The 27966-nt window shown below is 37.3% G+C and overlaps 1 protein-coding gene across 4 annotated transcripts; it reads right to left on the reverse strand.

Moving 5' to 3' along the window:
* Nucleotides 1–12: 12 nt before the first annotated feature.
* fnbp1a (formin binding protein 1a) lies at nt 13–27419 on the reverse strand. 4 transcript variants are annotated; one of them, XM_052564211.1, is made up of 17 exons: nt 27025–27419; nt 25145–25260; nt 22982–23038; nt 20928–21075; nt 19382–19444; nt 19065–19169; nt 18120–18134; nt 15391–15519; nt 15124–15270; nt 11426–11605; nt 10481–10663; nt 9815–9924; nt 8705–8837; nt 8438–8565; nt 7981–8123; nt 3305–3463; nt 13–1927 (listed from the first exon to the last, which is right to left on the reverse strand). In XM_052564211.1, exons 1-17 carry the CDS (start codon nt 27097–27099, stop codon nt 1920–1922), a joined length of 1899 nt encoding a protein of 632 aa, XP_052420171.1. In that variant the 5' UTR covers nt 27100–27419; the 3' UTR covers nt 13–1919. The 4 variants fall into 4 exon arrangements, with proteins under 4 accessions (XP_052420171.1, XP_052420173.1, XP_052420170.1 ...); XM_052564213.1 differs by lacking the exon at nt 10481–10663 and adding an exon at nt 10229–10243 and having other exon boundaries at nt 13–3463; XM_052564210.1 differs by having other exon boundaries at nt 13–3463.
* Nucleotides 27420–27966: the final 547 nt, after the last annotated feature.

Below are 27966 nucleotides of genomic sequence, written 5' to 3' on the forward strand. Positions count from 1 at the left end.
ATTAAAAAAAACCAGAGTACACCGTAAAAAAATCAATTATTTCAGTCGTTCTTCTTTAAAAAAAAAATCCCATACAATTCAATTGCCATTTCTTAGTATTTTCTAAGTGCAAATAAATCCCACATAATTTTAGTTTGCAGTGAAAGTGTGTGGCCTTTTCTTTTCTTTTATGGTTTTTCATGCATGCATCAACTATTAAACATTTGAATCAGCTTACACACTGTTTAGCTGTTTAGATTAGATTTACCAAATTAGCTAAAAAAAAAATTAATTGTGTTTTTTTTTTATTGGATTTTTTTTTATTCAGATGTGATTAAATTAATCTGTGAAACGCTCATTTCAGCCCGTCAAAACAGGGCAGATCCAGAAAAACAGGAGAAAGAGAAAATATGCCTGAGAGAGAAGAGGCAAAAAGAGAGAGTTTGAGACCGCGATGGTAAGAGAAACAGAAGAGGAGGTGAGAAAGAGAGCAGCTGTGGCGTGTGTGTACATCGCAGGAAGAAAGTGTGAATGAGTGAGTGAGGTAAGAGAACCAGAAAAGATGCTTACCGCTTCACCTGCCATAGAGAACTATTCATCTACAACAGCACCTCACACAAAATGTAGGGGATGATTATGCATTCATCATCATGTTAATAATAATGATGGAAATACCAGCGCTTGCAAGGCAGCAAAAGTGTTAAGGTAAAATTATAGCTTGATAAGAAATAATTCAGTATGCAAATAATATAAATCACATTCGCTGTCTATTTATATATTTTTTTAAACATTCTATTGTCAGTTAGGGTTTGTATGATTTTTTTTTTTTTTAGTGATTTGAAAAAAGTCTACATGATTTCAAAGCCTGGATTATTTGATTAAAAAAAACAGTAATATTGTGAAATATTATTACAATTTTTAAGACTTTTTGTGTGTGTGTGTGTGTGTGTGTATGTGTATTTTAAAATGTAATTTATTCCTACGATGCAAAACTGAATTTTCAGCATCATTACAGTTTTCAGTCCCCATGATCTTTCGGGAATCATTCTAATATGCTGATCTTCTGCTTGAGAAACATTTAATATTATATTAAATTATTATTAATAATTTTTTTTGTGTAAACCATGGTATATTTTTACACTCAGGATTCTTTAAATTACAAAAGCACAACATTTATTTGAGATTTTTTAAAACATTTCAATTTCATCTTTACTGTCACCTATCATCAATTCAAAGCATTGCTTTTAATGCTTGCTGAATAAATTATTACTTTTTTTTTTTTTCAATCTTACCGACCCAAATCTTTTGAACAATAGCATACCTAATTGCAAAAAGACAAGCCTTTTGGTATGTCCATCCCTGACTTAAACATAATCATAATCATAGCAAAAAAAACACTTATTTTACATTTCTATGTGAAAAAAAGAAGAATAAAAGTAGGATTTAAATACACTGCCGCCTCGCAAACACTGTAATAATAACTGAAAAAAAAAAAAAAAACCTGCTAGCCTATGATGTATAAAATGAGTCCCATTTTTCACATAACTGAACAGTCTGCACTGACAAATATTCATTAAGTCTAATGTCTTCATGAGAAACTCCTCTTGGCTCTGAAGCAAGCCAGGCAATAACAAGACATGTACATGGCACTTACTCTGTGCCTCAGCAAACAAACCTAAGGGCTCGGCTCTGACGGCAAGCAGCTACGGCACAAGGCTAAATACTCTAGGTCCATACGAGAAGCAAGCTTTTGCAAATAATCAACACGCTAGTCATGAAAAAGATCAGTTTGCATTCTTATGGCAGACGAGAGGGTTCAGTGTAAGTGGTTGCATTAAAAATGGAATATCCTTTCAGTTAGTCCCCCATTTAGAGTTACAAGAGGAGGACGTTTCACGCAAGGACGCTTGCCCTGCCACTCCTGTGCCAGCCAAACACTTTTAGGGATCTGCAAAGAAAGGAACAGAAACAAAAAACAAAAAAGAATAAAAAAATAAAAAAAAATCACACAAGACATGTTAGAGATGTTGCACAAGAACTCCTGTACAATCGTTGATTCACAGACAGTAATGGGTTAAAAACGTTCAGTAAACCAGGGAAGCTCAATGTCAGAGCGCAGCCCCACTATGAAGTGAGAATTAAAGACAGGGACAGTATAAAACCATACAAAATTCTTCATATATTTAGCTCGCGACACTGTCAAGCATATTTAACAGCTGCTGATAAAGCTATGGACAAATGATGAATCTGATAAGCAGCAAATAAATAGCCTGTCTGGTTTTATAGCATGCATATAGAGCGGTATTCCTGCTGTAAGCTTTTCTAATACACACTGCGATGACCACCTGGACATTTTTTTTTATTTAACTTCACGTTAACTGTTAGTTTTCCATGCTGGTCAGTGTGTGAATAACATGCATCTTTTGAATTATTGCTTCAGTGCTCACTACACTGAAAGGCATCGCGTTAACTATGGGTTTTTACTTCTAAAGTTTTTCTTTTTTTTTTTACAGCAGTTAATGTAAAGCTAGCAGAAGTCTCAAAGATGCATGCATTAATTACTTAATCTCTTCACATTTAATGATATGCATTGCAATTAAATGTGGGGAAAGAAAACAAATCCTGTTTATTAAGGATTTGTTGAGGTTCAAGGATGTAGACCAAAGTAAACATACCTGAGAAAATATTCTATTCCATCTCTCAAAAGCAAAAGATTTTTAAAGTCTTAAAAAATTATTATAATTTAAAAACACATTTGACTATATTTAAAATGCAGGATTGCTACTTATTCTGTAGCTTTAAGGTCAAAAATGTTAGTAAGAGATTATTTTTTATTGCCAAAAGGTTTTAGAATATTTGCTTTTGACATTTTCTAATCATTTCATTCTTAATCTAAAAGAATCTGATTGTTTGTAGATCATTAAAAACATGAACATGAGTATCTACATATCTTGGTTATTGCAGAAAACCTCCATAAAGCTAACCAAGCTATAATGATAAATATGAACATGATATGTTGGTAAAACATCCATTTCCATCATATATATCAAAATGACACAGCACCTTGTCTTTATTGCCTAATTCACTTGTATCATTAAGGAAGCAGAACTTGTTTAACCCTGATAAGGTCTTAGGGAGCAATAATGAAAAAACGTAAATAAGGACCAAAAGAGAGAAATGACACATGGCATCTTGATCTTGTAAAAACAGGAAGAGCGCTACTGTCTGCTTCCTCTGTTAACGTTTTCATGATGCTCTACTGTATGTACAGTTAAACAGCGTTCTGGGTGTTTAGTGTTGTGGGATTATATGTATGTCTTAGCACCTTTGGCATTCATGTCCAAAAAGAGTTTGATGTAGGATGTGGGCACGTATCCTTCCTCGTCCTCGTTTCTGCGGACTCGGGTCCAACCGTCACCCTTATCCTCCTCAATTACGTATAACATCTCACTCTCAGCCATGGATATGGTACCTTCGTTCTGACCTACAGACACAAAAACAGGCAATGTGGGTTTTAAAAAATTATTATTATTTTTATTATAACTTTTATTATTATATCAAGGCTGTCAAAATGTCTGAAAATCTAAATTGGGGGGGGCTTTTAGCTTCTCTCTTGAGGCCACAAGAGGGCGCATCGAGCAAAATATTACTAATGCATGTTTCTTGCATGTTCCTTTCGTGCATGTTTAATAATGTTTATAAATCATATATAATTAAGTTGCTTCAACAATTAGAAACATAACAGCATCATGTATGTATGTATAGTATAACACAAAGGACCGAAAACCAATCACAAATAGTACTTCATTTCAAAACACAAGATGCAGTGGGATAGAGAAAAACTGCCATAAAGTCTCGAGACATGTTTTTTCTCTAAGTTGAACTTGCTTTAATTTTACATGTTTTTTCTAAACATGTGTCTCTCTTGTGCGAGATGCGAGTGCAACGGTGATAGATGTCCCTCTAGAAAATGTGATAAATATGTGTTCCGTGTGAATGGCTTGGTTTCGGTTTTTATTGCTAACATCATTTTCTATGTATTGAAGTTCTCTTTATCCGCATTATTTTGAATGATCAACGTAGCAGCTTCACATCTAGTGGGTTCAACTGGATAGGTTAACAAAAAAAACATTAAATTGCAATGGCAACTTCATCATCATCGTGTGTGCCGCTGATAATGAAGCTGTCTGATGCACACCTAAATTTAAATGCAACATTTTTGCATTCGAAGGTGGATTTATATTTGAAATTCAACGAATATTCTAAATTCATTTTTTTTTGACAGCCCTACAGCCTTGTCTAATACCAAATCTGACTTTGTTTTTTAGGTAATGTTGAGTACATTTATTAATTTAGTACTTACTTTTATCCTAAACGACTTACAAAAAGTAAATAATAATACAAAATTTGTTTTTTACTCATTTGTAGGTTTTTTTAGTTTAAAAAATTTTTTTTATTTAATTTTTAGTTAAATTATTTACAATTTTAATTTGTTTATATATTTTTTTTCATTCATTTATTTTCAGCTTTTCATTTTTCATTTCATTTTTGCCATTTATCCATAATACATTTTCTTCATAAATTTAGCACCAGTCAAAAGCTTAGAGACACTTAATACGTCAAATTAGATTTTTTAGAAAAAAAATCTGTGTTAGTAGATCGAAAACGTATCTGTCACACACCTGGACTCATTTAGTGTGTTTTGCCCGTGACCCAGTTTGTGTCTTCGGTGTTTAGTTTGATTAGTTCCCAGGTGTGTCTATTATCTTCCTCATGTGTTCCATGTCCCTGTTAATTTAGTTATTCCATCCACCTGTGTTTCCCCATTATCCTTTGTACTTAAGCCTTGTCCTTTCAGTTCTGTTTGGTCGGGTCTTCACTTGCTACTTACGTGTGTCTACCTCTGTGCTCCATGTTGGATATCCCCTGTGTTGGATATATTAAAAACCTTGTTCCGTTTATCCTCGACTCCGTATTCCTTCAGGCAGCGTAAAACCGTGACAGAAGACCCGACCCAAAGAAGAAAATAGAAAACTGCGTGTTTTTTTCCTCCGTTTTGTTTTTGTGTTTTCAAAGTCTTTTTGTTTCGTAGTGTTCTATGGATCCCCTCTATCGTCCCGAATTCCTCATCCTCCTGCTGAAGCAGGAAGGACGTTCTCTCGAGGACCATACCAGACAGTTTTTCCTATTAGCTAATGCCACCAGCTACCCGGACGACGCGCTCTGCACCTTCTACAACACCAGCCTGAATTCCAAATGCAGAGCTTTGTCGTCCGAAGATGGTCCTCGAGAGGATTTCGCCGCATTCGTGGAGTGGACTCTGGCGAGAAATGGCTCATCTTTTACCATCTGCCCCATAGAGGATCTCGCCAGTCCCACTCCCGACCCAGAGACCAGCCAGCCACCATCACGCCGCACGGAGCCAGAGCCCACCGCAGCCGCAGAGCCCGAGCCATCCACTGACAGGGAGCCGGATCTCGAGAGCGCGACTGACCAGGTGTGTGAGCCGGCAACACCGTGCATCGTGGGAGTCCTCGTGGAGATCGAGGGCGTGGAGGAAAGCCCTGCCCACACCCCTGCGACTGAGGGTGAGCTGTTTGCAGTCTCTGAAGGTCATATGGAGCAAGTTCTGGATCTGATGGACTGGTCTATGGAGGTAATCCCTAATTTTCCTGTTTCCCCGCTGGTTCCGTCCAGCCCTGATTCCCCTGTATACCCTCTCAGTCTCCCACTCCTACCTCCTCCAGTCATTTCCTCTGCTCCATTTCCGCTGGTTCCATCCAGCCATGAATTTTCTGTTTCTCCGCTGGTTCCGCCCAGCCCTAAGTTTTCTGTTTCTCCGCTGGTTCCGCCCAGCCCTGAGTTTTCTGTTTCTCCGCTGGTTCCGCCCAGCTCTGAATCTTCTGTTTCTCCGCTGGTTCCGTCCAGCCCTGAGTTTTCTGTTTCTCCGCTGGTTCCGCCCAGCCCTGAGTTTCCTGTATCTCCGCTGGTTCCGCCCAGCCCTGAGTTTTCTGTTTCTCCGCTGGTTCCGCCCAGCTCTGAATCTTCTGTTTCTCCGCTGGTTCCGTCCAGCCCTGAGTTTTCTGTTTCTCCGCTGGTTCCGCCCAGCCCTGAGTTTTCTGTTTCTCCGCTGGTTCCGCCCAGCCCTGAGTTTCCTGTATCTCCGCTGGTTCCGCCCAGCTCTGAATCTTCTGTTTCTCCGCTGGTTCCGTCCAGCCCTGAGTTTTCTGTTTCTCCGCTGGTTCCATCCAGCCATGAATTTCCTGTTTCTCCGCTGGTTCCGCCCAGCTCTGAATCTCCTGTGTCTCCGCTGGTTCCGCCCAGCTCTGAATCTCCTGTGTCTCCGCTGGTTCCGCCCAGCTCTGAATCTCCTGTGTCTCCGCTGGTTCCGCCCAGCTCTGAATCTTCTGTGTCTCCGCTGGTTCCGCCCAGCTCTGAATTTTCTGTGTCTCCGCTTGTTCCGCCCAGCCATGATTTTTCTGTTTCACCACTGGTTCCGTCCAGCCCTGAATCATCTGTGTCTCCGCTGGTTCCACCCAGCCCTGAATCTTCTGTGTCTCCTGTATTCCCTCCCAGCCTCCCTCTCCCGCCTCCTCCCAAACCTGCTGGTCCCTCTACTCCTCTTTCGCTGGTTCCGTCCAGTCCTGATCCTCCTGTCCTTCCTCCCATCCTTCTCCTCTCTCCTCCTCCTAGACCAGCCAGTTCCTCGTCATCCCTGCTGGTGCCAGCCAGTCCCGCAGCTCACCCTCAGTCCGCGCCATCGGGGTGCGATGGTTCGCCGCTGGACTGCCAGTCTCCAGCTCCGCCTTGGCGTGTTAAGGCCCTGTCTCCGCCTCCAGCCTCCGAGCCCTGGACTCCTCCTCGGTCCTTCGACCCAGCGGCTCCGCCTTGGCTCTTAGCTCCCTCGTCTCCACCGTGGCCTGTCATCCCACCTGCTCCACCGGGCTCCCTCGTCCCTCCGGCTCCACCTTGGTCAGTCGTCGACCATCCGCCGCCTCGGGACTCCACTCCTCTGGTTCCACCTCGTCACTCCATCCCTCCGGCTCTGTCAGGCTCCTCCTTCCCTCCGGTTCCACCTCCATCCTCGGTCACTCCGGCTCCACAGCGGTCTGCCGGGACCCCGCCTCCACCTTGGTCGCCTGAGCCTTCAGCTCCACCTAGGCCCTCCGGATCCTCGTCGTCACCCTGGCTCTGCGGCTGTGCTGCTCCATCTTGGGCTCCTCACCCACCGGTGCAGTCTCCGCCTGTCGGCCCCCTGGTGTCGTCGACCCTTCCTTCACCATGGCTCCTCCCGCCGTCGACTCCACCTTGGATCTCAGTCCTGGCTGGTCTCTGGTGGACCATCTGGCTCCTCCTGCTCCTGTCTCCTCCCTGGCTCCTTCCTCCGTCTCCTCCCTGGCTCCTCCTTCTGTGGTCCCTGTCTGCTGGCCCCCTCCTGGGAGTCCGTCCTCCACCGGAACCTCCTCCCAAGTTCCCACCCACGCCTCCCCCTGTTGTTTCTACGGTGCGAGGACGCACCTACCGGGAGGGGGGAGTACTGTCACACACCTGGACTCATTTAGTGTGTTTTGCCCGTGACCCAGTTTGTGTCTTCGGTGTTTAGTTTGATTAGTTCCCAGGTGTGTCTATTATCTTCCTCATGTGTTCCATGTCCCTGTTAATTTAGTTATTCCATCCACCTGTGTTTCCCCATTATCCTTTGTACTTAAGCCTTGTCCTTTCAGTTCTGTTTTGTCGGGTCTTCACTTGCTACTTACGTGTGTCTACCTCTGTGCTCCATGTTGGATATCCCCTGTGTTGGATATATTAAAAACCTTGTTCCGTTTATCCTCGACTCCGTATTCCTTCTGGCAGCGTAAAACCGTGACAGTATCATTTTAACGAATTATTCCAAGAATTGCAAATATGCTACAGAGCCATTTAACTTTCATAAATTCCTGACATATTTTTTTTTAACAAATTTTCTTTCTGGAACAAGATCCAATTCATGTTTTCTGTTACCTTCAAATGGATAAAGTGCTTTGCATGTTCCAATGGTGGGTAAAGGCTCCTCGTCGTCAAATTCGTCATCGAACTCAGTACTGCGAGATTTGAACTGCATGGTGGTCTCTGTGCTGGGGTCTTCCGTGTAGCTGCCATCCGGACTATGTGCAGAAGACATGCAATACGTAAAACAGACTAAATTAACTTTGACGTTATAGTCAGATTATACAGTTAATGTTAGACCCTCTCATATGAGGTTATCAAAATAAGATTATGTATTAATAGCATTAAACACGAGTTTGTTTTTTTGACAAAGTCCACTGCTAATGTTAGTAATGTAAGTTTTGCTAATGTTAAAAAGTTCAGAGATGCATCCACAGTCATTTTGAACATGAGCCCTTTAAAGACCTGTAACAGTGTCAGTCATATTAAGCACATCATGTTTGGTAGCCCTGCTATCTAGGGACTGAAGTACCTCTCTCGGTTTTGACCGTAGTTGTTTGTAAGAGGCGTGTTGCCCTGCGAGTCAAAATGACCGCTCTGTCTTCTCTGAGACTCGGATCCCTTTTCAAGTAACTTCCTCTCCACCTCCGTCAACCAGCCCTGAAAAGAGATATCCAACAGATCCTTCTGTTAACTTGTAATCATTAATGATCAAATAGCATACTTCACTTTCATTACTAATCCATATTTTAAACCAACTTTTGAAGGTATCTGAAGACTGAATTTGTGGGGGCCTCACCTCAAATTTATGTGCCTCAAGCTGCATTTTTTCCAAGCTTTGTGTGATTTCTTCTAACCGTGGATCTATACTGTCTGGATCCCCCAAGTGAGGATTCTTAATGTAAACATCTTTCATTTTAGTCAGGGCATCCCTGCAACCAATTTACAAGAAGAAGAGTTAGTGAAAACAAGAGGCATATGCATATGAACTGCATTAACTGTCACTTTGGATCAATTTAAGTTATCCTTGCTAAATAAAGGTATTAATTTCTTTAAAAAAATGATTACTCCAAACTAGGGCTGGGACAACGCGTCGAGGTCATCGAAAATACGTAGACGCAAAATATGCGCATCGATTCGTCGACCTGTTTTTATTTCTCTAAAAATTGTTTGCAAAATGTTTACCTTATGTGCGCTGAATGATTGCTCTCACTCTTATGTTGCTCTCGCTCTCTCTCTCTCTCTCTCTCTCTCTCTCTCTCTCTCTCCCTCGTGCATATTAACCAAAATCATTAGACACGATAGAAAAAGGGTGGAACGCTTCCAATGAGCGCTCTCTGTATTAGCTTAAAGCCCTCAAGTTTACATTGGTTACTGTATTCTTTCAATTACTCTAAACAAGTATTTTGGGTGCCTTTTTTATTGAATGCCAGCCATCAAATTGTTGTTATTTTCATCTTTTTTCAGTAAGCTAGGCCCTATGTGTTCAGTAAGCTTGTTTCAGTAAGCTATGTGTTTTAAAGGCTTCAAGGTTTTATTGAATGCTATCTCTATACAAGTGCAAAGTAATGCATTCTTAGTCAGTCTTTTATTTTGTAATTTTAAGAGCAATAAACATATATTGCAATGTTAATTGTTTTTCAGATATGTAAATCAACATGTATAAATTGTTAGCAGTCAATTAATGGGGAGATTATCGAAATCGAATCGGTCTGAAAAAATTAATTGTTAGATTAATCGATGCATCGAAAAAATAAACGCTAGATTAATCGTTTAAAAAATAATCGTTTATCCCAGCCCTACTCCAAACCTTTGAGCTGTAGTATGTGGTATTAACAGTTTGGTGCAAGTATTTGGCAGAAACAAAGGTTGATACTATTAGCAGCATGGCAGCTGCTGGATGATTTACCTCTGATCCATCTCTTTCTGGATGTCCTTGTTTATGTCATTGAGCTTGGCTTGTAGTTTCTTCCTCCTCTGCTCAGGGGGCAGATGACTGTAGTCCTCCTGGCCTGTTCCCTGCAGACAGACAGAAAGTTGAGAGTCAAAAAGAACAAATCAAACACAGACAGAATCAAATATTGCATTAAAAACATTCAATAAATAATATATAACCTATTAGATAGACATATTAGATTCAAAAAATTGTAAATTGGCTTCATTGCCAATTAATTCCCTTATTTACTTATATTTAAATGTATCTTTCTACAAGAATTGAAACTGGAAAAATTGTCAAATGAAAATAAAATAAAATGTCTTAAATATTTATTATGGAAATAGTTAAAGCCAAAGTCGTGTGGATTTTAAAGGAAGTCAGACTTACCAGCTTTAGAGAAAGCTGTGAATGTTAAGAGAAGAAAGACGTGTTAGGGGAAATTGTTAATACACACAGTTATATAGCTGTTAAGACAGATCTGTTTAGGATGGTGTGGATAAAAAGCATGAAAACAAGAAATGTTACACATCCACACATCACTTTAGAACCAAACTGAGCTGATAGTGCTTTATCCTTTCGAGTCGTCCAGTCAGATCCACATGAAAGACAGCAAGGTGACGCGGTGGCTCGTGAACTCACCCCACGTTTCAGGCTTCGCAGGCAGTGCATTTTGTGTTTGGTGCCCATGAAGTCGTTGAGGCGCTGGCTGAGCGGCTCCTTGTGTTGTTGTGGGGACTGGGGGCCGTTGAGGAGGCCGTCCGGGGACGGGGATGTGGGGGGAGGGGGAGGGGGCTGGCGGGGCGATGCTAACAAAGACATAAGCTACAGATGAAGGTGTGATGGAGCACATTGAGAAATGGAATGGAGGAAGACAGAAAGAGAGAAGATGAGGAGAGACAAAACTTCAAGGGCAATGAAAATGTTCAGAAATCCTTGCATTACAACAAACTCATTGCAAACTTTATTAAAGGGAATGCATGTTAGTTTTTTTGAAAAATTACTTCCAATCTTAGTATTTCCAAGTTTAAAAACTGGTGCTATCACAACAATCACTAACATATAAAACAGATTATTAATCTTCATAATCATCAGAATAACACGACTCCATTACAAGCTGCACGAAACTGCCATTGTAAACACTCCTTAATAGCAATAAAAGTACTTGAATATAAATAACATGATTTATATTTGGACATTAAATCTACAAGACTGCATCGCAATGAGCTATGAATGAGCAACATCGTTTTCTCTTCTTTTATGTGCTTATTTGTGATTTAATCAGGTGTTCACAATCCACAGACCCGTCCTATACGTGCAATTTCCTATCCCGTCTTAATATTTACAAGCGTAAATACAGTTGACTATTAAAACAACTGCTTTCCTAATAAATTATATCATCAAAACTACAAGATTCCATAACAAGCTGCATGAAACTTGTTGCATAAAATAGCCACTGCAAACACTCTGTAATAGTAATAAAACTAGTTGAATATAAATAGCATGGATAAAAAATAAAAAGTGTTGATTTTTGTTCTTTTATTTGCTTATTTGTGACCTAAGCAGTTGATCCGTCTGATCCTGTACCTTATTTCTCTTGAGTAAAGGCCACAGTTTGCTCCTGCTCCGGCGTCTGCTCTCTCCGCGTGCGTTCAGGAAGCTGGATTCTGACACCGCCCTCTTCATCGACACGCTGTAGTCCTCAAACTCCACATCACCCGGCGGCTCAAAGCCCGACTTGTATGATTCTACAACTTGCTTACTGTCCTGAGATTAAAAACAGTAATAAAAAAGGTCAATCTTTTTAGGATGAAACCTCAACCCAAATTAGTTAACTCTATTTACTGACACAAACCGTTGTATGTAAGATAGATGTCACTTAGCACATTCTGTTCATTGTAATGTACATCTTTTACAAGATACATTTGAATAAGCTATAATTATTTTTTATTTTATATTATATTTATATATATTAAATTTTTTCTATAATTATAATTAAGTGCAGCGCAAAATGCCTCCTCCCCATGTTTCCATCAAATAAAACAGAAGACATAACAACTTGCTAATGTAAACAAAAGCTTGCCCTGCCTCCGGGTATTCTGATTGGTCCACTCTTTCTGAACTGACATTGATAAGCGGTGCTGCGTGTAGAAGTTGAAATTTTTTTTTAAACTTGACATGGCGAACCCCTGTAATATATATAATATCCCCCTATATATTTTGTGTTGAACAGGTTTTTTTGTAAGTCGGTGTTTGAAATATTATACTGATTCATTGATTTTTATTGATGACTGCAGTGTTAATATTTTAATTGTAGGCCTATAATCATTGTAAAATAGACCTGTATTAAAATTTAATTTAGGAGTAAATATAAAGCCTAATCATTTGTTATCCTCGCAGCACTTCAGTAATTTGGTAATTACTGCTGGGCAAATTAATTGTCATTTTAATTTAACAGGCCTAATAAAAGTAACTTCACTGTAATAATAATAATAGGCCTAATAAAAATAAGAATGTAACAGGCCTACATTAACTGGAAATGCCAAATAACGTAATATCGCCAACAGTTTATGTTTTTGACCATATCTCTGGCTATCGTCAATATAAGACCATTTTTTTCGACACACCCCAGCAAGGGAAAGTTATGGCGGAACAGACATCATGTATTTGGGCTGCCTTGTTGAGCGCAGTGGCACTGAGAACATCATATTTCACAAACTTTAAGCTCTTTTATTTTCCAAATGTAATAGGATTAGTCCAACGAATCGTTCGTAATTTGTAATGCACAAAAAAACGAAAGCCTCGTACCGAACAGTTCAAAAATGATTTAATTAATAATATTACTATATTCTAAATATTTATAAAAAATACAAATTTTATTTGACTAGTTAAAAGCACTTAATTTAGTGAGGAAATTCAGACCGCACCAACAAACTGACATCATAATCGCAGCAATCATGAACTACAGACAATAAAATGCACATCCACTATAGAAATAAGATTGCTGCAAATCCCCTCCATCTAATCCCACTGCTGCTGTTCAGGTCAGAACAAGAAACTATTTTTAGAATATATATATATATACACACACACACACACACACACACACACACACACACACACACACATATATATATATATATATATATATATATGTGTGTGTGTATATGGCATCCATAACCCTACTATGAAAACAAATGCTTTTCTACAGTTTAATGTTTTTCACCTCACCTCACCTCATATGGCCAGCACACTATCTCTGAAAGCACACACACACACAAACAAGCACACACAAACAGTCCAGAAGCCACAGAGAGGCTTAAGTCTTTGTTGCTAAGCCACTTCAAATCTGCTGCAAAACCCAGCTCGTATGAGTCAATTAGTGCTGCGGTGGAAATTAGACTCCCCATCTGCCATATTTGGACAGGATGGCGATGGCCACATGAGCGCTGGATCAGGATTTAGCAGATGAGATAAACAACACGCACATCCGCCCCGTTGGCTGCCAGAGATCCCCTGCAGCTGTAAATCATTGATGGTAACCTGGACGACATCGCTCCATGACGGTCACCACTCAGTCAGCATTTTGAACTGGTATATTATTCATCTGCTGGTTTCATTTGGAAAAGTTAATTGAGCTGGAAAACTCTAAAAATCATAGCCCTATCTGTGACGCAGTGCATCAGCAAAACATTACATTGAATTTGTATTATTTTCCCACTTATTTCCTCTTCCTTTTTTAATTTTCACTTTTTCAAAAATTAAGTATACTACAGTTCAAAAGATTTTTATTTTTTTATCACAGAAAGGATGCATTAAAATGATCATAAATGATCGTAAAGACATTTATAACGTTACAAAAGATTTGTTTAAAATAAACTTCCTACACATCAAAGAATCCTGAATAAAATATATCATGGTTTCCAGAAAATTATTAAGCAGCACAACAGATGATAATAAGAATTCTTCTTGAGCACCAAATCATCATATTAGAATGATTTCTGAAGCATCATGTGACACTGAAGACTGGAGTATTGATGCTGAAAATTCAACTTTGCATCACTGGAATAAATTACATTTTAATATATATTAAAAACAGAAAAGTTATTTTAAATTGTAGTAATATTTTGCATTATTACTGTACTTTTGATCAAGCAAATGCAGTTTGGTGAGTATAAAATTATTTAAAAAAACTAAAAATTTTACTAACCCAACATTTTGAACGGAAGTGTGTAAAAAGGACTTGGACAAACCAAATAAATTATTACAGCTTTTAAAGAACTGCTGATTTTTATGGAGAGGAGGGATTAATAGCACAGATATTACACTTCAGATTTAAGTAGAAATCTGAGTCTAAGACTGATTTACATGCCTTTTTGACGGATTCCTTAAAGTCCAACTGAAATCACAATTGACCTTATTTACTTTGTTTGCCTAAATTGATCATTTTGTGGTGAACAATTCATCCATGCAAGTCAATCCACAAATAATTTTTTTTTTTAATCAAAATCTGAAAATGCCCCTCCCCTCTGCATTGGAGGACCTTCCCTGATGACATAGGTTTGACGGTTTGGGTGTCTTCTTAGCATCCGTAACCACGCCCCCTTCAACTGACAGTAGACAGGCTGCCTGTGTGTTTGTGAGCATTGAGAGCGCGGGAAAGGAGATGGCGAGGAGGTGCATTTTTGGTTGTGGCACTCATGAAACACTTTTCCCATTTCCTAAAATTCCCTCGATCGTTACGGTCCAGATGGCTCGAATTCTTACATTTTGAGGAAGGAGGGATAACAGAGAGGTCACGGATGTGCTAGAAGCACTTCACCCGCGAATGCTTCAAAAATTGGACAGAACACGAAATTGGGTTTGTGAGCTATCTGTCATTAACTACTTTTCAGGTGCTAGTTGGAAAATAAAGTCACGCCCACTATTTTTTCTCATTTAGTATTAAGTTTCTCTCTGAAATACATCACAACACTGGAGAAAAGTCATTTGCAACTTCCGGTTCACGCGGACTTTAACTCAAAAGTGTCATTAGTTGATGAGCTCAGATGATCACTGACTGTGGACTGAATATGTGTGTGTTTTTTTTTTTACATTATTTTTAACAAGAACCTTGATTCTCATCCACGCTGAAAAAAACAACAACAACAAAAAAAACGTATTTTATGGCTTTATAAAATATTTTCACAGAATAGGATTTTCCTGCAGTAGGCTGATCAACAGATGGCTATGTAATCCAGAACCATAGTGCATTTTCAGCACAAAGGAGTCAGCACTTAACGTACCATTTTAGGCTCGATGGATTCAGCTGCCTTGGTCATGCCGTCCAGACACTTGCTGACGATGGGCAATACTTTACGCTCGACCTCGGTGTACACCCGCATGCTCTCCCTCACCCTGCCCACCCGCCTCTCCTCCATCTCCTGTATCCTCTGCAAGACACATTTTGACCACATTATGAACACTCAGTATGATCCATCTGGTGTAGAAAGGAACATATTTGTCATTTATCAAGATTAGAATATTTTACTATGATCGAGAGAGACTCTCACCTGAAAGATATGTGGTATAAGCGTGTAGTAGTGCTCATGTTGGTCCTTGTTGAACTTCTGCAGGTAGGTCAGGTACTCGTTTTTACTGTCCTCTGCTATCTGATGCCTCATGTGAGCTTGCTGTTTCGCCTAGATAAACAGAAATCACAAGACACAGACAAGGCAAAAGACATCAAGATCATTTCAGAACGTAAAGGGCAAGGACTGACAAATAAAACGATCACCTTTATGACACGACACAAGTGAACAAACACTGAGAGTCAATTAGCAGATTACAGAAAGATATAAGCGTAGCCTGGTGTCAACTTCAGATCGATACGGTCAGTGATCTACACACTCTGTGCAAGAGTCAGAGAGAACAAACAACACAAACATCACAAACCAAACACTGAAATATAATCAAATGATGTACTCAGGGAAAATAACACAACTGAACCAATGTTTTTCAGTAATTTATTGAGCAGATTTGTGAGTCATAGTATCTTATATAATTTATCTGATATGTGAATGGTTTTCAGCAGACAATTTCATTCAGATATGAGTATAAGATATAAATAATAGACTTTATACAATGTTTAGTAAGTGTCCACTCAACAATACATGTAAACAGAAAATGTGCCTTATCCAGCAACAAGGTCGTCGGTTATTTTACTGCTGAACTGATATATTGTGGTATTAGTACATTTATTTATATACTGTAAGCAGAAGAAATTGTCAAATGAGGCTTTAATCACAAAATTGTGATGTACTGTATTGTCTATGACTAACCTGACTAGCTACGACTATTACTGTCTAGCTATGAGGCAGTTACATAAATATTTACGCTTATAAATATGCATTTATAATGTAAAAAAAAAAAATAAACAAGCAGAAAAATAACGTCAACTTTTGATGTTGGAAAAATTAAGTAGTAGTAATTTAGTAATTGTATATTTTTCATATATATACACACATGGGGTGTAACGTTCTCGGTAGGGCTGCACTATTTGAATTTCTAATCGCGATTACAATTATGGATGCCAAAATTACGAAATCGTTCAAAGAGGCAATTAACTTGTGTTAACTCGTGAGTCTACTTATGTTATTCTGTGTGCTTAAGATGCATTTTGTTATCTTAAAGGTTTTCATTCATATTTTTATTTTTTTTTAATTTAAAGAAACCAATCGGATGTATAGTTGACATTTGAAGCTTCAGCTTGTTTTCAGAGTGTTTTCAGCTTGTTCATTTTCATAAAATACGGCATGCAGTTGCATCAAACAAAGGTATAAATCATTCAATGTAAATTGTGATGATCGTTATTAATAATCGCGATTAAAATTTCAAGGGAATAATCGACAATTATGACAATTTTGTTCACAATCGTGCAGCCCTAGTTCTCTGTAAAAAATCGAACCGTACCATGCATGCACTTGCACCGCGGTTCAACTAATATCTGACAAGGCATCTGTAATATGGTTTGTTAAAAAAAAAAGTGACTATTTTAAATTCGTTCCCATGTTTTAGTAAACCGTAGACATGTTGTGCTATTTACGTTTAATTAAATCAAAGCGAGAAAACAAAGAGCAATGATTTACTAAAATTACATCACAATAAATATTTTTTTGTCCATTCATGTGCAGGCTCTTTAGAAATGGAAGGTAAAGTTGAATGCATTGCATTGTGGGATAGCTCACTTATTGTGCTCTGATTGTATATGGCACACTATATATGGTAATGTAGGTTGGGTACTCTATTACATAAAAACAAATATTATGAGTAGTATGGTAGTGTGTATCGATGAAGAAGACTTTGACAAGAGAAACATGGTAGTGTACTAACAGTGTGTGAGAAAACAAACACCCATACACACACACAAAAATGACAATGAATGTTCAACATTGTTCCAAAACAAAAGACAAAATGATCCGAATTAATTGCACCAGACATCCATTCATCATGCATACTAACTAAACACAAACAACAGACCAAAAAAGCATTTGGACACTTAAGTGAACCGCATATATTTGTGAACATCATTGCATTAAACACAAAATAAAAATTCAGTTTGCATATGCAAAATAGTTAAGACCTTTTCTCAGGACTAACATTACTTACTAAACCATTTTTGGTGCTTTTTTAAACAAATTTAAAGTTCTCCTGAAGTAGCCATAGACATGGTTCAACACATTGATTATGAACATGCTCCAGTAAAATTATACATTTATATATTATTAATTGTGAACAACCTATCTATAATTAATTATTTAAAACTCAATTAACTGAAATCTTTGCTTGAAAATTGTGCTTTTGCCACTTAATTTAATCCAATGAAATTCATTGATTTTTAAGTGTCAAAATGCTTTTTGGGGCCACCTTACAGAAACAACTGCATGTACATGAACCAGACAGTGTGCACAGACTCTCAGACTCAGGACTTTTTGTGGTTGACAGTAAATTGTGCGGTAATAGCTATTGATTTTGTGAAATCAGTCTCCGCTGTAACCCTTACAACGTAGCCCATTTTCGCAATCGTAATGCATTTTAACATTTTCCATGACAAGTCTTATTCTGTACATTTGTACATGGTGAATACAGGAAAGATTCGCTGCAAGCATAGACGTGAACGTAACAAAAGCTAACAACGAAAAACAACCAAAATTACGACAAACACTCTTTGCTGATATGGGTAATACACCGAACAATTTAACAAACTCCCCACCGACAAAGACGACTCTTGGATCAAACCTACCTTGAGAGAACACCGCTTTAAGACATGTTAAAAAACAAAGACAGAGTCGGTTAGTGTCACAGACACACTAATAACAGAAGGTACTTAAGAAAACATCTACACATGGGCAAAACCAAATCCAAATCTGTTCATTTGGCCTTAGATTCAAAACAAATGGCTGCTGCCATATTAGTTGTCTTTGTTTCCTATTGTCAAAGCTACCTTTGTTTTTGCCGTGTATGAGCTTATTACTTTCATTAATGAACATTTAAATATTAATTACCATTAATTATGATTCAGAAATTGTATTTTTAGATTTTTTAAGTATTGAATTTTTAGATGGCTTAATAAATTGTAAGTAATAATAATAATTCATTAGATTTATATAGCGCTTATCTAGGCACTCAAAGTGCTTTACATTAATCTCAATATTCTCAAATGTTGCGTATTTTATTAATTAAATTCAGCCCTGATGTTCCTACTAAAGCTTCACTTTATAATTTTGTTTACATATTTCAATAGAAAAGATGGTATACTGTTTACATTTTAAAAACCTGGAATTGAACTGGAAATTATTTGGTTTGTTTGGATAAAAAATCTATGATATATGATCTGTTTTAAACATCTGCCTAATCACCCCAATGGCAAAAATAAAATAAAAAATCAACATTAGCGGGTACCAATGTAATCACAGATATTTGGGGGGCTTACTGTCCCACTTCCATTTGAATAATTAAAAAAAAGCTACTTTTCTGTAATACTGGGAAGGTACTGCACAGTAGGAGCAGGTGAGGTATAAGGTATGAGGAAAGTTGAACTCGACATTGGTTATCAGCATCAGTCACCTCCGCCCCTTTCCAAAGAGGTATCATCCACACAGACTCACAGAAAAGGATGAAAGCAGTCATGGAGAGTGAAGGGTTTGTGAAAGGATCTGTCTCTTTCATGCACACGCGTGATCCATACCTTTTCCACATCTGCTTTAGTCACGTTAATGTCAGCGTCCATCTTATCAAAGTAATGCTGAGCACGATCTGCTTCCTTACAGTCTCGCTCAAATCTTCTCTTACTCTGAAAGAGACAAAAAACAAAAATGTATGTATTAAAACCTATAACAGTCACTTGTCTTTTACAGGCACCTGTAACTCATTACACACAAGTGTTTATTGTACAAGGCTGCCCAGTTCTAGCTCATATATCTTTTCATATATCATATCTTTTGACAGGTGACCAAAGAGAGGCCAGTATCATACTGTATGTTCTGTTCAGTTGAACTGACTCACCGATTCCAGCTGCTTCCAGGAATTCTCAATGTATTGTTGCGCTCTGCGGCCATCATGGAAATGCTTGAGGAAAGTAAAGACAAAAAATAGATCTAAAATTTAGAACACTACTGTTGGAAAAGTTCGGTATTTCTCTTAAATCTCTTTTGCTCACCAAGCACGCATTTATATGATGCAAATATAGTGATACTGTAAAATTTTTATATATTTTACAATTTAATTTATTCCTGTGATGCAAATCTGAATTTTTAACATCATTCCTCGAGTCTTCAATGTCACATGATCCTTTAGAAATCATTCTTATAATACGGATTTGCTGCTCAAGACACATTTCTTACTATTATTGATGTTCAAAATAGCTGTACTGCTTAATATTTTTGTGGAACTACTTTATATATTTTAGAAAGTAAAAAAAAAAGTTTGGAATATTTAAACCATTAAATAACTGCATTTCTTGGTGGTAAAAGAGATTCATGTATTTATTATTTATATTTAAAAATACATTGCTGTTAAATATTTGCCTATTTATACTGGAAACAAACCAAGAGAGACTCTATTTTTAACCATTAAGGCACTCCATTTCGGATGAAGAAACTCTATTTTGGTTCTTGCAGAGTCATGTCAATTATCACAGTTTGACTTCTTATTGTGTTACTGACATGTCCTTTTAAAATATTACTCTAAAAAGACATTTAATTGAAATCTTAGCTGATTAAATGAAATGTGAGACAATCAAGCCAGACAGCAGCTGCTAGAAAAATTCTATTCCAGAGCTATTGCTGAATCCAAATCCCTCGTTATTCCATAAAGAATTCAATTTACGGAAGCAAAGACGTACTCATGTACAATAAATGTTAATTAGCTGCAGAGTTCCTCACTGGAACACAAATCATTTATTTAGGGGTTCTCATTAGCTTACACGTCACTGACATCCCAGCACAGGAGGCGTTCGCTTGTGTCTACCCACTCACGGCATACCACAACTCTCTTTATGAAAAATACATAAAGAGCACTTTCTCTCGGCGTGACATTTGAACACAAAAGACAGACGAAATGCATCAACGGAGGTCGGAGGCGAAAGAAGCCTCCCTCAGCTCGAGCGTGGTGGTGTTTTACTCCACTGTCATATTACTTCCAGCCAGCAGCTTCAGACAGAGGCCTCCTGAACCCGCCGGCCGAGAACCTTTAGACAATAGAGGCCGAGAGCGGGGGAGGGCGACCTTCTCAAACTCCTATGACCTGAATATACATGACCCACATTGCTTCTGGCTTCATTCCATGGAGCTGGGAGAACTCATAAACAAAATAATACCATATTCCTATAAGATTAACCCTGGATTTGTAACAGGTGAGCACTGTGCTGGAGAGCAGAGTAGGTATTCTTTTTGTGGTTTCACACGCGTTCTTAACGTGCGATTTTACGTTATCAAGGGATTTGATCCTTTTTTTGGAAGATAATGTCTTTTAAAGGATCTCTAGAAAGCTGAGAGCTGGAGTTTTTGGTTATCGTCATGATAGTGAATGTGTGGAAAAGACATGTTCGTACCGATTTCCGTTCAGCCTTCAGTTCTTGAGTGTAGCGGCTCAACTCTGCAATTATCTGAGTGGACAGGTTTTCGGCGATGACCTCGTGTTGACCCGCGTAGTCGTTCAGCTCATTTAAAGTCATAAGAAACGCTCTACATGTGGAGTACCTGATGGCAAATGTGAAAATGTTAATACATGACAAAAAAGCAAGATGAGACATTATAGATGTGGGAAAAAGGAGTTTAGAAAAATGTTTGCTTAGAAAAAAATGCTTGCTTAGAAAAATAAAAATAAATTCAAAAGCAAAATCAACACAATAGTGGTCAGGTTTTTCAATGGCTGATACTGGTGTTGATATCAGTACTGGCCGATATAATGACAAATTACATAAATATGAACATTTTGGTACTTTAAAGGGACAGTTCACCCAAAAATATTTTTTATGAAATCCGAGAGCTCTTTGACCCTCCCATAGACAGCACAGGTACTACCACGATCAAGGTCCAGAAAAGTGGCAAAGACATCAGTAAAATAATCCATGTGTCATCCGTGTTCAACCATAATTTTTAGAAGCAAAAAGAATACTTTCTGTGTGCAAAGAAAACAAAAATAAATAACTTTATTCAACAATTCTTCTCCTCCTCATCCAGTCTGAGGTGTCAGGCCTCCATTGTGGAGAGAATCATGACGTATGTACACTTCTGCTTCGTGTAAACAATGGATACACTGACGCATGTCCTTGTTGATGTAAACAGCAGCGCAATGCACATGCGTTGTTTACATGAAGTGGAAGTTTGCACACAATACAAAAAGTATTCTCCTAGCTTCGTAAAATTAAAGTTGAACTACTGATGTCACATGGACTATTTTACTGATGTCCTTACAACGTTTATGGACCTTGATCGTGGTAGTACCCTTGCTGTCTATTGAAGGGTCAAAGAGCTCTCGGATTTCATTAAAATATCTTAATTTGTGTTCCAAAGATGAAGGTAGGTCTTATGGGTTTGGAACAACTTGAGGGTGAGTAATTAATGACAGTATTTTAATTTTTGGGCGAACTATCCCTTTAAGTTACGTTCAAAATGTCTGAATGACACTTTTACCCAACTAGTGCCAACTCATAACATCAACAGTTTCAATTTGGGAAATATTTATGTGAAAAGTGTTATTTTTAAGTTTGATATTTTGCATTCAAGCAAGCCTGGCTTAAGTGTCTAAATACTTTTTGGGCAACTGAATAATGAAGTTTTATGACAGAAAAAAAAAATTAACACAATAGATCCTTAAAATTAACTTAATTAAATCAAACAACTTTGAATTGATTATATCTAAACAAAAACGAATTTGTGTATATACTATTGCTGTCAAACGTTTAATCCAGAGTACAAAATAAAAGTTTACGTTTGTGTATATTTATTATGTATATATAAATACACACATGAATGTATATATTTAAGGAAAATATGTTATAATTATATATATATATATATATATATATATATATATATAATATAAATGACATGCATATAAATATATACATGTAAATATATATATATATATATATATATATATATATATATACTGTATGTGTGTGTATTTATATATACATAAACAGTACACACATATAATATGTTAACCAAAACTTTTGGATGTGATTAATCATTTGCTAGCACTAGTATATACACTACCAGTCAAAAGATTGGGTTAGAAATTAATATTAATATACTGTTAATATCAACAACACGGATGATGATAATAATGAGAAATGTTTCTCGTGCAGTACATCAGCATATTAGAATAATTTCTGAAGAATTGTATGACACTAGAGACTGAAGTAATGCTCCTGAAAATTTGGTTTTGCATCACAAAAAGAAATTGTTTTATATGTTAATATATTTTAAAATGTACTTTAAATTGTAGCAATATTTCATGTTCTACTGCATTTTCGATCAAATAAATGTAACCTTGTTGAACAGTAGTAAGACAAACTGTTTTGTGTAGGTAAATTTGAAATATCATTAGTAAACGGCTACATTAAGAAATCAAAATATATGCCAAATTGTTCTCACTCACTTGAATTCCTCCTCCTCTTTAGAGTTCTTCTTGAGCTGGTACTTCTTGGACAGATTCCTAAAGGAAGAAAGATAAGACACTTTGTTAAAATGTTAAAACACTTTATTCTATAAAGCAACTATAAACAAGTAATATGTCAATTTTATGTTTGACTGAACCAGCACCACATTGGTTAAACCAATGGTGTGAGTTTTATTGGTTTGTTCAAACAACAGCAGATAAAGAGAGTATTTTTCCAATTACGTTTGCTAAGTAGTGGTGCATAAATTGCACATTTAAATAGGAATTATTAAATAGTTACTCTAACATAAAAAAACAGCAATTTAGCAGGCATTTCTCCCAACAACAAAAAAAACAAAGCAAACCAAAGGTGTATATGTTTCCCAATAATTTAAATGAGACAAATAAGATCTAATGGTGCAGTGCAAACAAAAGCTAATATTGTCACCATTAGAATAATCGTATCGTCCCACTGAACAAGGCGTCCGGTTCATGAGGCTGATCTTTGTCAATCAGAATAGAAAACTGAGTACAGGAAGACGATAACTGATACAGCGAAACTGAGAAAACCATTGCTTTATACATGAATATCATGTGATTAATTTCAAGAGGGCCTATAAATGGCTTAAAATCAATTACGATGGTGAGAGCGCATGCTGATGGTGCCGCCCCCTCGATGCTTTTTCCTGCAGCTTTCCTTCACTCTATCTCTCCCTCTCTCCGCACACACCCAACGGTACCTCCCAGGAGTCTGACGTGTTGCTAGGCAGATCACCATCTTGCAGTTTCTTGACAAGACCACACCAATGCAGTTGCTTTATTGTTTGCTAGTTTCCCTGCGATCAGCCTAAATGGGCCGCCCTATGCGTCAATACGCGACGGCAAATACGAAAAAGGTTGATAAAGCCATAAATAAATCCTCATTAGAATAACCCAACCCAGGGGTTTTTAAAGGACTATTATTCTCTGGTCAGACAGATCCATGTCGATGCCGTTTATCTGCTAACATGTGCTTAGCACTTAATAAATCTTTCACCCACGGCTGCGATCGGAACAACAACAACAACAAAAAGCCTCTGGGAGATGTTGTGAATTAAAGACTCTTTCTTGAGAGCAAAATACAGTCTGACACAGTTCTTAAAAATAACAACAATGCATGGATTGAGCAAACGGCTCGGAAAAGAGGATTTTCTCTTATGTGATCAGAAAATACAAACAGAAAAGCCTGTTTGTTGAGCTCCAGCTGTGGGGTTTATTATAAACGCTGAGGTTTCTTTTGAGCGGGATGATGCTGGTAAGTCATCCGGTGTCCTCAGGGTCAACATCTCCAGAGGAAACCGCTGCTTAATAAACTTCCAAAATGCAGCAAGCAAGAAATATTACGGAATCAGTGGTAGATAACAGAATGTGGGTCAGAGCCATGGAAACCCAGTATCCATGGTAATACACGCCGGACATGTGACCCGTTTTATGTTTGTTCTCAATGACATAATACCTTGCCCTCATAAAACAGTCATTTTGAATATTTGGATGCTTTTTATACATTAAACTGATACATTACTGACAGTTAAGTACTCGGCGATACAGTGATACACAAATCTGTGAGGATGAAAAATAGTACAGCATTTAATTCACTGGATTATCCAAGAATAGCAATTACCACAAGGTTCATTCATTTTTTTTTTTCACCCAAAAATTATTATAATATATACAATTACTGTGGTTACACCTCTACGAAATTCTATTATTTATTAAGATTTTATTACATTCAGAAAATATTATTGATTATATTACAACAAAAAACTTGAACTGAATCGAGCTGGATAAAAACACTATTGTTTTCTGAAGCTGTTTCATAATTAATTCAACATTCACAGTCAATGAACTGAAGTGAATCAACACTGAATCTGAATTGAGGTAAATAATGACACTTTTGTCAAATTGAAGCTGTTTCAGAACTGATGCCTTTTGAAACATTAACATTACCTTTCTGTTTATTACTGTGAAGCTGCTTTTAAAACAGTCTGTGCCGCATAAAGCACTAGTATTTATGTAGTTTATGTAGTATTATAATAGACAACTTCAACTGACATCAAAAACTGGCATCTAATTCATGATAACATTACCTTATCATTTTAAACCATAAATCTGTCTTTATCTTACCTGATCTGTTTAGCATAGCTCAGTTCAATTTCTGACCGTTCCTTCACAAACTTGGTGTAGCGTTCCAAAAACTCAATGCCCCACTGAGTGTGTTTCTCTAAATTATCAAATTGATCCTGCAAAAGACAGAACAAAATCAGACCGAAAGTTAACGTATGAACGAATAACCATTTAGAGCTTCTCACGTTCATATAACATTGACAAAATATGAAATTGCAATGAAGGTAGAGTGCCAACAGAACACTTTAGGAGATAAAAATTATAGATTTTGCCTTGATGGATTTGATATAACTGTGAAAGAGGGCCCAAAGGAGAGATATCAAAATACCCTCAGAATCAAAGCCATCCCATATAATTTCACGAGTCTGCAGTATTGTCGGAGATTGGCAACGTGTCAGATCCATTATTCAGCACCGCTGGCCCTCCAGCCGAAACATGCCTAATGCTTAACGCTATATACACAGTCCAAACTTCATCCATCACAGAGCATTTAACTTGTTTTGAAACCTATTAACCACTAGGTTACTGTTAGAAAACATATTGATCTGAATCTCCTGTTGCATCCATAATATAGCTTTTAGAGCATTTGACCATTTAAATAGTCTTTTTCAATAATGATCAGTCTATTATTTATTATTGGTCATTTAACATTGTATCCGCAGTCAGCAACATTTTCTATGTCTAAAACTTTAATACAGTTAAGATGACAAATAAATGTATTTTAAAAATCAACTTTTCATTAAACTTAAACTATTGTCAACTACAAGAAGCATTGTTAGCATAACCGCTAATGAATGAATGCTGTAATTTAGTGTGGTTGTTCAAATAGCGTTTATACCATACCATACCAATCATGATATATATATATATATATATATATATATATATATATATATATATATATATATATATATATATATATTAAATATGATGACGGAAGGCTTTTAATTTAATTAAATGAAGACTTGCTGATTCAGATGATACAAGTTCTGTCACTAAACATCCATTAACATGACCACAAATCATATTATAAACTTGGTTTTATACCTATAAATCCTTGTAAAATATTACCCTCATAATATTTTACAAAGGCTCACAAGCTTCTACTGTCACCTGACGAGGGAGGTGGCCATGTAAGATGATTTCCCCCCCATAACTTATTTCTAATTGGTTAAACTGCTGATCTTACATTTTACCCCATGTTACAACTTCCCTGGTCACTTCTACACATATTACAGCAAATTAAGATTAAGTAGAAGCTTGCAAGGTCTAAACTTTTTGTATACCAGCCCATATGTTTAACCATAGGCTACATAACCTTAAATATTTTATCCTACATTATGGTGCTGTTACTAGGTTAAGGTTGCATGATGTTACAGCCAACAATGGACAGTCTTGAAACTATTAAATATTTAAAATCTTATTAGAAGTGCAGTGCAACAGTATTACACTATTACATGACTACATACACATTGCAACATCAAAGCTGAAAAAAGGACATGCATGGGAAAACCTGTGCACCTGCTCCAGCCCCATTCACTCGCATGTGGTTAAGGACAGCATTAGCCCAGGATTATTGCCATCCAGGGTATTTAGTCAATGCTGACGGCTAATAATTGCTTAAACGAGCTTTAGAGACCATGCATTTGCTTGCATTCACATATTTGGACGTGCATGCAAAAGATTTGGTGCTAAATGAAAGATTCCGTAACAGTAGTCGGAATTTGCGGTCTGCATCACTGTAAAATGGGTGGTGATGTGGGCTATGCATCTGTCATAATGGGCATATGCATGTTAATCGAGATCCTTAATATTTCGTGCACTATATTGCTTGATATCTTGCAGATGCATTCGCCTCAGTGTCTCGCGGCTGTACTCACCCACAGCTCCGTCCCCCAACTGCAGCTCATGGTTTCGAGGCAGTTCCTCCGCGATAATCCTCTGTTTGAATGCATGCGTGATTCTCGCCCAGGAACAGCTTTCAGATGAGAAAAATAATACTAACTGGTGTAATACCAGCATATAAGCGTCAAGGATCTGTGCCTCGATCGGCGAGACCGTCCGTTTTCACCTCCGCATTCTGTATATTGCCGATGAAACTGAACTGAAGATAATGCCTATGTACTCGTGCATTCACGCGCCTCAGACTGAGGAGCTCGGCCACGCGCAGAGCAGCACGCAGCACCAAATCCACCTCACAATACCAGTTACCCACAGATAAACTGCTAAAACGTTTATTAGTGGATTCATGCGACACATTCGAACACATTAACGGGAAAATATATTTTTTTAACTGTTTTTTTTTATTTATTTAATTTCTTCCTTTGTCCCATTCCAGCTGTAAAATACTTATAAAAAGTTAATAATAATAATAGTAGTACTTAGTATTATTATCATTATTACATAAATATATTAATAATGATGATGCTTATGATTATGATGACAATAAAAATTGGGACAACGAATAAAAATAGCTTTCCACTATAATATAATAGACCCAGCTTTTTATTAAAAACACTAAACATTTTAACATTATATTATGCTTATCAGATCAGTATGTAGTGTTCACTTGAATTATACATATATATCTTCTCCTTGGACCGCCTGTAGTTGAACCCCCTGGTTCAAATTTTTTTTTAAATAAATACTACTTATAAGTTAAGTCTTATTAAGTCCAAGTTAAGTTAAGTATATATAAGTTCAGTCTGTTTATTTAGCAATCAGTGAATATTTGGAACTAATTAAAAATAACTAAAAATTCCTGTCATTCACAGAGATTGATATTACATATCACCTTGCCCTATAATTGTTTTGCTTATATA

Source organism: Carassius gibelio, chromosome B8 (assembly GCF_023724105.1).
Source record: "Carassius gibelio isolate Cgi1373 ecotype wild population from Czech Republic chromosome B8, carGib1.2-hapl.c, whole genome shotgun sequence".
Classification (NCBI taxonomy): Eukaryota; Metazoa; Chordata; class Actinopteri; order Cypriniformes; family Cyprinidae; genus Carassius; species Carassius gibelio.

What these genes read in the sequence shown, in the direction of transcription:
- fnbp1a (XM_052564210.1), bottom strand. Translation starts at nt 27,099, where the DNA reads ATGCATTCAAACAGAGGATTATCGCGGAGGAACTGCCTCGAAACCATG. An exon ending in TGAAGGCTGAACGGAAATCG is followed by an intron (nt 19,445 to 20,927) that starts GTACGAACATGT and finishes ACTTTCCTCAAG; the next exon opens with CATTTCCATGATGGCCGCAG. An exon ending in TTATACCACATATCTTTCAG is followed by an intron (nt 15,271 to 15,390) that starts GTGAGAGTCTCT and finishes TGTGTCTTGCAG; the next exon opens with AGGATACAGGAGATGGAGGA.